This window comes from Monodelphis domestica, chromosome 6 (assembly GCF_027887165.1).
Source record: "Monodelphis domestica isolate mMonDom1 chromosome 6, mMonDom1.pri, whole genome shotgun sequence".
Lineage (NCBI taxonomy): Eukaryota > Metazoa > Chordata > Mammalia > Didelphimorphia > Didelphidae > Monodelphis > Monodelphis domestica.
Window position 1 is genome coordinate 209075952 of NC_077232.1, and position 11623 is coordinate 209087574.

Below are 11623 nucleotides of genomic sequence, written 5' to 3' on the forward strand. Positions count from 1 at the left end.
AAATCAAATCAAAAAATAAATAAGAAAGAGGTGAGAGAAGCAAATGGAATCTTAGAAAAATTAGAGTTAGTAGACATATGGAGAAAAATAAATAGGGACAAAAAGGAATACACCTTCTTTTCAGCAGTACATGGTACATTCACAAAAACTGGCCATATACTAGAGCACAAAATCATTGCAAACAAGTGAAAAAGGGCAGAAATAATAAATGCAACCTTCTCAGACCACAATGCAATGAAAATAATAATTAGTAAGAGTACATGGATAGATAAATCAAAAATTAATTGGAAATTAAACAATATGGTTCTCCAAAACCAGAAAGTTAAAGAACAAATCGTAGAAACAATTAATAACTTCATTGAAGAATATGTCAATGGTGAGACATCCTTTCAAAACCTATGGGATTCAGCCAAAGCAGCACTCAAGGGGAAATTTATATCCTTGAGTTCATATATAAACAAATTAAGAAGGGCAAAGGTCAATGAATTGGGCATGCAGACTAAAAAAACTAGAAAGTGAACAAATTAAAAATCCTCAGATGAAGACTAAATTAGAAATCCTAAAAATCAAAGGAGAAATTAATAAAATTGAAAGTCAAAGAACTATTTGATTTAATAAATAAGACTAGACACTGGTATTTTGAAAAACAAATAAAATTGACAAAGTACTAGTCAGTCTAATTAAAAAAAAGGAAAGGATAAAACCAAATTGACAGTATCCAAGATGAAAAGGGAGACTGCACCTCTAATGAAGAGGAAATCAAGGCAATCATTAAAAACTACTATGCCCAATTATATGGCAAAAAATATGGCAATCTAAGTGATATGGATGAATACTTACAAAAATATAAATTGTCTAGACTAAAAGAAGAAGAAATAAATTACCTAAACAACCCCATATCAGCAAAAGAAATTGAACAAGCCATCAAAGAACTCTCTAAGAAAAAATCCCCTGGTCCAGACTGATTCATAAATGAATTCTATCAAACATTCAAAGAACAGCTAACCCCAATACTATACAAACTATTTGAAAGAATAAGCCAAGAAGAGGTTCTACCAAATTCTTTTTATGACACAAACATGGTACTGACCCCAAAGCCATTCAGGTTAAAAACAGAGAAAGAAAACCATAGGCCAATCTCCCTAATGAATATAGATACAAAAATCTTAAATAGGATACTAGCAAAAAGACTCCAGCAAATCATCACAAGGGTTATCCACTAAGATCAGGTAGAATTCATACCAGGAATGCAAGGATGGTTCAATATTGGGATAACCATCCGCATAATTGACCATATAAACAAGCAAACTGACAAAAATCACACGATTATCTCAATAGATGCAGAAAAAGCCTTTGACAAAATACAACACCCATTCCTATTGAAAACACTAGAAAGTATAGGAATAGAAGGGCCTTTCCTAAAAATAATAAACAGTATATACCTAAAACCATCAGCAAACATCATCTGCAATGGGGAAAAACTCAAAGCCTTCCCAATAAGAACAGGAGTCAAACAAGGATGCCCATTATCACCTTTATTATTTAATATTGTACTAGAAACACTAGCAGTACCAATTAGAGAAGAAAAAGAAATTTAAGGTATTAAAATTGGCAATGAGGAGACCAAGCTGTCACTCTTTGCGGATGATATGATGATTTACTTAAAGAATCCTAGGGAATCAAGCAAAAAGCTAATCGAAATAATCAACAAGTTTAGCAAAGTTGCAGGATACAAAATAAACCGAAATAAATCATCAGCATTTCTATATATCTCCAACCCAGTTCAGCAGCAAGAATTAGAAATAGAAATTCCATTTAAAGTCACCTGAGACAATATAAAATACTTAGGAATCTATCTGCCAAGACAAACACAGGAACTATATGAACACAACTACAAAACACTCTCCACACAATTAAAACTAGATCTAAACAATTGGAAAAACATTGATTGCTCATGGGTGGGATGAGCTAACATAATAAAAATGACCATCCTACCCAAACTTATCTATCTATTTAGTGCCATACCCATTGAACTACCAAAAAACTATTTTACTGAATTAGAGAAAACCATAACAAAGTTCATTTGGAAGAATAAAGGATCAAGGATATCCAGGGAAATAATGAAAAAAAAAATACAAAGGAAGGTGGCCTTGCAGTCCCAGATCTCAAACTATATTACAAAGCAGAGATCATCAAAACAATTTGGTACTGGCTAAGAGACAGAAAGGAGGATCAGTGGAATAGACTTGGGGTAAACGACCTCAGCAAGACAATCTTTGACAAACCCAAAGACCCCAGCTTTTGGGACAAAAATCCAGTATTTGATAAAAACTGCTGGGAAAATTGGAAGACAGTGTGGGAGAGATTAGGTTTGGATCAACACCTCACACCCTACACCAAGATAAACTCAGAATGGGTGAATGACTTGAATATAAAGAAGGAAACTATAAGTAAATTAGGTGAACACAGAATAGTATACACGTCAGACCTTTTGGAAGGGAAAGATTTTAAAATCAAGCAAGATTTAGAAAGAGTCACAAAATGCAAAATAAATAATTTTGACTACATCAAATTAAAAAGGTTTTTTACAAATAAAACCAATGTAATTAAAATTAGAAGGAAAGCAACAAATTGGGAAACAATCTTCATAACAAAAACCTCTGACAAAGGTCTAATTACTCAAATCTACAAAGAGCTAAACCAGTTATACAAAAAATCAAGCCATTCTCCAATTGAAAAATGGGCAAGGTACATGAATAGGCAATTTTCAGTTAAAGAAATCACGACTATTAATAAGCACATGAAAAAGTGTTCTAGATCTCTTATAATCAGAGAGATGCAAATTAAAACAACTTTGAGGTATCACCTGACACCTAGCAGATTGTTCAACATGACAGCAAAGGAAAGTAATGAATGATGGAGGGGATGTGGCAAAGTAGGGACATTAATGCATTGCTGGTGGAGTTTTGAATTGATCCAAACATTCTGGAGGGCAATTTGGAACTATGCCCAGAGGGCGATAAAAGACTGTCTGCCCTTTGATCCAGCCATAGCACTGCTGGGTTTGTACCCCAAAGAGATAATAAGGAAAAAGACTTGTACAAGAATATTCATAGCTGCGCTCTTTGTGGTGGCCAAAAATTGGAAAATGAGGGGATGCCCTTCAATTGGAGAATGGATGAACAAATTGTGGTATATGTTGGTGATGGAATACTATTGTACTCCAAGGAATAATAAAGTGGAGGAATTCCATGGAGACTGGAACAACCTCCAGGAAGTGATGCAGAGCAAAAGGAGCAGAACCAGGAGAACATCGTACACAGAGACTGACACATTGTGGTACAAGAGAATGTAATGTACTTCTCCAGTAATGGCTTTACAATGTCCCTGAACAACCTGCAGCGATCTAGGAGAGAAAAGAAAAAAAAAACTATCCTCAAGCAGAGGACAAACTGAGGGTGTTAAAACACAGAGGAAAAGCAACTGCTTGACTACAGAGGTTGAGGGGACATGATCCATGATCGAAGAGAGTCGCTAAATGAGCTCCCTAATGGAAATACCAACAACAAGGAAATGGGTTCAGAGCAAGGACACATGTGATACCCAGAGGAATCGCTTGTCGGCTAGGGGAGTGGTGGTGGGGTTTGGGGGGAGGAAAAGAAAATGATCTGTTTCCAGTGAACAATGTATGAAAATGACCAAATAAAATAATGTTTTAAAAACTAAAAAGAAAATGTATTTAATTCACTTTTCATGGACCAATGGGAAATTTCAAGGCAGTGTAATAATTTTGCTTAATTCTCTTCTGGCCCAGGACTTCAGAGAACATGAGATAAAAAACAACCCTAACTGAAGAGAGTGATCAGGGATTTCTATCTAAGCCTAGAAGGCAAAAAAAATGTTTAAAAAAGTTAGCATTAAGAGGAGTATGTTTACATTAGAGAATGGCTAGGATCCAGGAGAAATATGAGTAAATTATATCATCAAGAAATCATAAAAAATAAAGAAAAGATGAGCTGGTCTTTTGATGATAATAAAGGATTGCACTTAGACAATCAAATTATTCCAATGGTATCCTAGAAATGTCAAAAACAGTGAGTACAGCTTTTATCACATTGGGTAGACCCCCTGGGATGAACTTTTAGAGAGAAATGGTAAAAAGGAAAGGAAGGGGGAAGTGAGCTAGGAGAGGGAAGAAAAGGGGAGAGGAGGGGAAGGGAAGGAAATGGCCAAAAAATTCACCAACCTTAATATACCCCAGTCTGAAAAGCATCTCTACAACTTGTCTTTCTTTATATTGCATTGAACTATGATGATACCCAATTCCCTGAGCAGCCAGTGCTTTCAGAGCAGATGCATTTCTTCCATACTTAATTCTATGTAATATCTTCCATAGAGTCTGAAGAGATGGAAAAAATTTTTAAATGTATTGTATAATATAAAACAGCCCACAAACATTCATTAAAAGCCCACTATTAATCAATTTACCTTGTTACTTTATTCTCAAACTTTATATACAAAAAATTTAAAAATTCTGAAACATTATAGCTTACCAAAATGGTAAAATGGGACAAGGAAAAAAACATATGCATATAAATTATAGTACAGTAGAAAACATTTTTTTTTAATTTGGTACTGGCAAAATAATTGTACAGTGCTTTAAGGTTTGCAAAATATTTTATATCTGTCATTCAACTTGATCCTCATAATTCTGCGAGACAGGTATTAACTATTGGAAATTAATCTTAGAACATTAAGTAGCTTGCCAAAGGTCACACAGCTACTGAGAATCCAAGATAGGATTTGACCTCAAGTCTTCCTGACTCCAAATCCAGCATTTGATGTATTGTCACCTAGTTATTCCTGTCCTATCGGTATAAGATACTTTCCTATATAAATTAGAATGGCATGTTAAGGGGGAAAAGAGGAAGAAGTCACAGGGAAAAGTACTCTATTATCATAGTACATTGTTTCTGTTTTCTAGTTCTAAACTAACCAGCTAATTATAGTATCCAAGTAGTTCAAAGTGGTCATTATTTATCTTGTAATGATCTTCTCTTTCTCTTTTCCCTTTCTCTATCGGCTCAGAGGAATAAATATGTCCAAGGTGAGCTCTACTACCTGTATCATTCATTCCAATCCCTCTTTCCAGTTTCAGATCAGATATATTCTCTTTTGCCTTTAATCTCTCCCTTTTCACAATTTCCTTTTCGTCAGCCTAAAGCAAATTGCCCTTTCCTTTCTTAAAAGAATCTTTTCACAACCATGCTTCTCTATGAGGTACTATCCCATCTCAATGCTTTTATATCAATTTTAAAAAGAATAATCTAAACTTCTGACTACATCTCCATTCCTCAATCACCAGCAGTCTGGTCTCCAAACTTATTGCTCTTCTGAAATTGTCTTTCAATGTTTCCAGTCATAAAACAAATTCTCTTTCCTAGTTTTTATCACCTGATCTGGTGACCAGCACCACTTTCTTAAAACTATTACTCTGTCTTGGTCTCCACAATACTGAATCCTCTTGGTATTTTTCTTGCTCTCTAATTACTCCACCTCTTTTTTTTTTTCAATCACCTTCTACCTTTTCTTGCTTCCTAACCATAGGCATTTCAAAAAGCTCTAATCTCAACAACTTTTATTTATTTTCTAGACACTCTATGTTGAAAATTTTATCTACCTGTTTGACTTCAACTATCACGCCAATGTGGTTAAACTATTTAATCTATCTTTTTATCCCCATCTTGTCTCCTAGATCCATATTTGTCATTAATCATTGGATTAGATGGCTTAGCTACTAGACAGCTTACCAGCATTTTGTGTTCACCATGCCCCAGAGCAAAGAATTGATCTTCTTTAGCAAAAAAATTTCTCCTTCTGACTTTCTTATTCCATTGATGATATTTTCTCATCAGTCTCTCAGTCCATCAGACCAGAAGCCTAGGAGTGATCTTAAATCCCTCCACCGTTCTTAGTCTTCACCACCAATCAGCCTCCATGCCCTCTGGACTCACTTTATAAAATGTCTTTCGACTTTAACTCCACCTTTTATATTTCCACTGCTGCTACCCTAACTAACTTAAGTTCTCATTATGTCTCTTTGAGTTACTGAAATCACTTTCTAAAGAGTCTCCTTAACTCCAGTTTTGTTTTTCTTCCTTCAGTCTAGATAAAGCAATTATGCCATATTGATCTTGCCAAAGAAGGGCTTTGATCATGTGAATACACTATTTCAAAACCTTCAATGACTCCTCATTTACAACAATATAATAATACTCAAATTTAAATTCTCACTAGGATCTTCCTTTCTAAAATGAACCTTCCATGAATCTCCTTAATTTGCCCTATTCTCCAGAAAAAATGGTCACCCCATGAACCTTTTCTGAACTTCCTTTCCTTTGAACATTCACTCTCAATATTCTTTCTTTCAAAAATCCCTTGCAAATCTCTACCTATCCTACCATCACCAGACTTTCCTGGCTTATTTTAAATTTTAAAAAATTTTAAAAAATAAAAAAATTTTAAAAAATTTTAAAAAAAGTATTTAAAATACTACTTTGGTCATCAATCATAATCTCTGTAAGTCAGAAGCACCCTCTTCCTCCTCAATGTTTCCAAAGTACTTTGCTGTAAACGCCTTCATATATACCATATTCCTTTTTTATACTGTCTCAAATTATACATAGCTCATTTCTCTCCATATAGATGATAAAATCTTTCAGAGGAGAAACTGTCTTAACTCATCTTTTTATCTCAAGGGGTCTTCCTAGTTTAGTGCTTGATGTGTAGTAGGTAGTCAATGAAGGCTTAAATAGTTTACTGAATAGAGACATCTGGTTGAATGAATACAAAAGCATTTAGGTGTTTACCAAGTTATCAACACTATGCCAAGCTCTGAGTATACATACAAAAAATAGAGTCCTGCTAAGATGATTCCAGGGAAAAAACAAACAAACAAACAAACAACAACAAAAAAAACTAGAAACACTTCTAAGAGCTGATGAAGTGAAGCAAGCAGAACCAGAAGAACACTGTACACAAGAACATCGAAATTGTTTGATGAGCAACTATGAATGACCTAAATAGTCTCAGCAATACAGTGAACTAAGACTATCCCAGAGTCTAATAATGAAAAGTGCCATCTGCCTCTGGAGAAAGAACTGACAAAGTCTGAATGCAGACTAAAACATCCTCTATTTCATTTTCTTCTTCCATTTTGTTTGTTGGGGATCTCTTCCACAAAATGACTAATGAGGATATTTTTTTTACTTGATTGCATATGTAAATTCTACATCAGATTGTGTACTGTCTCTGGGAGGATGAGACATAGAATGAAGTGAGGGAGGTTGGGAAGGAGAGAATTAGGAACTCCAAAAATTTTTAAATTAATATAAACAGTTCTCAGGAGGATTTTGGACTCTAATTGGCAAAGAGAACACATGAGTTTATATGTTTATAAAGAAGAAAATTTTAATAAAATATTTACCTGATGATCCACTGAATTGGGATTTGCATAAGAATATTTAGGAGGAATTTCGGTAAGCTTCCTAATTTTTCTTTTTATTTCCTTCATTTCAGCCATATAGGACAGGATTTTCTCAGCTTTAATCATTGAATTTTTTTTACTATAACTAAAGAAAAAAGATATAAAGAAGCAGATTTCAACACAATATAATTCATTAAGCATTTATCAAACACTTAATATGCACAAGGCCCTATATTGATATTACCCCAAAACACAACAGTTCCTTCTCTCAAGTACGTTACATTCTATAAGAAATATATAAACAAAGGGCTGAGGACATAAGGAAAAACTTCCTTAATAGTTAGACTGATTCAGTTTCAGTATTGGTAGAAATTTGTTTTTCTTGTCTATGCTTTTTCTTTTCTTATTCACTAGGACAAGGATGAAAAAGGTAGAAAAGAAAGTAAATAAATAATTTGAAGATTATTTTAAGAGGAATAAAAAAATAAAACTTCATAACAATTGAATTTGATCATGAATGTTTTCTTATGATACTCCTGAGATCTCTGTCACTGAAAGTCTTCAACGAAGACTTTTAAGACCATTTCTTGTGGATATGCAAAGACAGAAATTGTGTTTTGAACAGTGTTAGCCTACCCAACCTCAAATATTCTTTTAAATTCTGTAATTTTGTGATTTGGTAAATTTTGATTTGGAGTGCATGTTCCATGGTTTAAAGTGTATCTTAACGATAAAGGAAGTGCTCTAAACTTTTGAATAGATCTAAGAAGCCCAAAGACTTTTGAAAAACAAGTCTTTTTAAATTCTCCCTTTTACATGTCATACAAATCTGTAAATAGTTTTATTACTTGCCCCAAATAAGAAATTATTTTCAAAGATTTTAGTACTCCAACTAGCAGCCTTGTACCTATCTCATATAAGAAATCATTAAAAATTTCTCTATTCTGGAAATGATGAATTGCAGAAATAAAAAGGAAAACATTGAACAGGGAAACAGGAGAATCATATTGGACTCTAGCTCTTCTTTTGATTGGTATGTCAGGGACAAGTCACTTTAACACTTTAGGACTCAGGTTTATTATCCTTCAAACAAGAAATTAGAATAAATGATCTTTAATGTTCCTTTATACCATGGACTTTGGTGAACTCAGAAAAAGAAGACTCAAAAAATCAAGGCATTAAAAATCCAGGAGTTTTTTTTTTAATTTCTTACCATTCACAATTTATATGAAAATTATACTTACGCAGCTAGATTTGCTCTTAAAGTTCTTCTTGTTCTCCGCAGCACCCTTATCATTTTTTTCATCTCTTTCTCATCATTTAAATTTTTGTGGTTTTTTTGCTTGGATCTTATATTTTTAAGTATGGAAAAAGCTGAATTTTCTACCATGTGAATGTTAAATCTAAATGAACAATAGAAAGGATAATTTGATATAGCTGCATGTGCAAAGAATGATAAATAACTTCTTATATATAGACATATTAGATATTGATTCATTGATATATACTTATCCAGTGGAGTCAGTCAATAAGCATTTATTAAGTTCTCCTAATGGTCATGTACTACTGTAAGCAATGGATTTACAAAAAGAGACAAAAGACAGCTTTTGTGCTCAAGAAGCTGGCAATCTAAAATGGGAAATAATGAGCAACTATGTGTATGTATGTGTCTAAATTATGTATATCTGTATATATACAGGTATATATTTGTAAATTGGGGATAATTAACAGAAGGAATGTAGTAGAATTAAGAGGGGTTGGAAAAGACTTGATATAGAAGGTAGAGTTTTAGCCAGAAAATTAAGATACACAGATGAGGAAGAAGAGCCTTCCAGTCATGGGGGGAGAGCAAAGGAAAATGTCTGGAGCCAAGAGGTAGAGTCTTGTTTATGAAATAGCAATGGCCAATGTCATTGGACTGAAGAGTACATGCTGTGGAGTGAAGTATAAGAAGACTGGAAAGGTCAGATAATGAATTAAGCAGAATATAAAGGACTTTTAATATGAAAGAGAGAACTTTTTACAAACTTGATGCTGGAGGTCATATGGAGCCACTGAAGTCTATTGAGTAAGGGTTTGGAGAGTGATATAGTCAGACATGCATTTTAGAAAAGTCATTTGGCAAATGAATGGAAGGGAAAGAAATTCATATTAGCTTGTCACAGTAGTATGAGTGTGAGGTGATTAAAGCCTGGACCAGAATGATGGCAGTACAGTGGCACCTGGATACACGAGCACCTTAAGTCATTAGCAATTTGAGATATGGGCAGTCACTATTGGGATTTTTTGCTTTAAGTCATGATATTTGATATTTGATATCATGAGATTCTACCACCCTCCACTAGTGATAGTGAGAAACTGATGATAGAAAAATTTCAAGAGTTATAGCAGCAACAGCATACAGATATTTTGCAGGAAATTAGTGGGGAAGAGGCTGAGGCGAATCAGGTAATCAGTACAAGCAAGATTAAGGAAATGTTGAGGATTTGGGGAAAAAATTAAATAGTTTATTGAAAAGATACACCCAGAAAAAGTTGCAACAGGTCATGCATTGGAGTTGTTTTGCACATTATCATAACATTCTGAAAGAGAGAAAGGAACAAACTTCAATGGAAAGGTTTTTGTCAAAACAGCCTCTTAGTGAAATCGAGGAAAGTGTAACAAAACAGCCAAAATTCAATGAAGAAAATGATGATAATTAAGTAAAGTAAAAAATAGCAATTAAGTTTAGGAATAAAGTTACATATCAAATGTATTGTGTAAAGTCAATTTTGTATTTAAATGTAGTGTTAGGTGTGTTGAGAGTAAATTATGTTAAGTGATAGCGAATAAAATGAAAACCTTCTCTGCCAGCATCTTTGCCTGACGTTGAATGTAAAGAATATTTCATAAGCAAGTTTATTTCTTTACATTCTTATTATCCATAAGTATATTTATTTGTTACTTATAAAGTATGTTTTCACATTTAAAAGCATATAAAATAAAATGTCATGTGTTTTGGGGGGCCAGAATTAGATTAATTGCATTTCCATTCATTTAAATGGGGACACACAAATAAAATGAGTTACAGGTTTGGCCATGGAACAAATTAAATTCATGTATAAGAAAAGAGAAAGAGGAATATTTAAGAGATGTTTCAATGAATGTTGGTGGTATGAAACAGAGAGAAATCCAGGATAACATGTAGGCTGTAAGACTGGAGGACAATGAGAATGGAAGTGCCCTCACCAGTAATAAGCAAGTTAGGAAGAGGATAGGGTTTAGGTGGAAAGATAGATGTATCTCTCTACTCTGTCATCTCTCCTTTCCAATGTATCAATAAAGAGGGTCTTTCTTCTTATGGAGGTCACTGGCCTTATGGAGGGAGGCAATTTGTCCTGCTTTTTTAACATATACTTTTTTTTTTTATACATCACTTTTAATTTACATACATTAATATACATCACATTTAATATACATCACTAATAATAACGATCTTGCTCAGAGAACTATCTCATTTTCTCTTTATTGCATTTTACTTACTACAGAAGTTTCAAGTGAGAGTTTTTGAGAAAGGAGGAGACAGGCACATTTGCAATAATTCAGAAAGTGATAGTAAGTGGGGAGAGACTGAAGATAAATAAGAGTAGAGATGGCAGAAGAAACTTTTTGGAGGAGAAAGGATGGAATGGTATCACATGTGTAGATGGAGATGTTTGCCTTAGTAAGGAGTAGGGCAAATTCATATGAGACAGAGGCGAAGGAGGAAGTAATGACAGAAGGCATCTGAAGAAGTGAGATTAGAAAGAAGAGAGAGATCTCAGCAAATGGCCACAAATTTTTCCTGTGAGATAGAAGATAAATTTCTCAACCAAAAGAGTGGCATGGGGACAATAAGTCATGGGGGGTCTGAGCAAGGATGAAGAGGTCTGGAAGAGCCATTGTGGAGAGCAGGATAGTGAACTGATACAGGAAGTAAACCAAAATTACCTAACAAGGTGAGAGAACTCAGATGAGAATGAACAATATAAATTCATAGTAGATTCTGCCATAATGATTGTGTGATTTTCTTCACCTTTGCTCAGTAGCACACATGTAGGAGTGAAGGCCACAGATGTTGGGAATGAGACAGAGTTACATCTTGGCAGAATGCAATCA

General features: G+C 34.0%; 1 protein-coding gene across 2 annotated transcripts in view; it reads right to left on the reverse strand.

Annotated features, from left to right (window-relative positions):
* The window catches only part of LOC100021573 (probable ATP-dependent RNA helicase DDX60), a 110094-nt gene that overhangs the window by 24177 nt on the left and 74294 nt on the right, over positions 1–11623 (reverse strand). For both annotated transcript variants that reach the window (XM_056802870.1, XM_056802869.1), the window contains exons 26-28: positions 8731–8889; positions 7487–7631; positions 4247–4399 (exon numbers count right to left, since the gene is read on the reverse strand). In XM_056802870.1, the coding sequence (XP_056658848.1) occupies positions 4247–4399; positions 7487–7631; positions 8731–8889 (457 nt within the window). The remainder of the gene's footprint in view (positions 1–4246; positions 4400–7486; positions 7632–8730; positions 8890–11623) is intronic.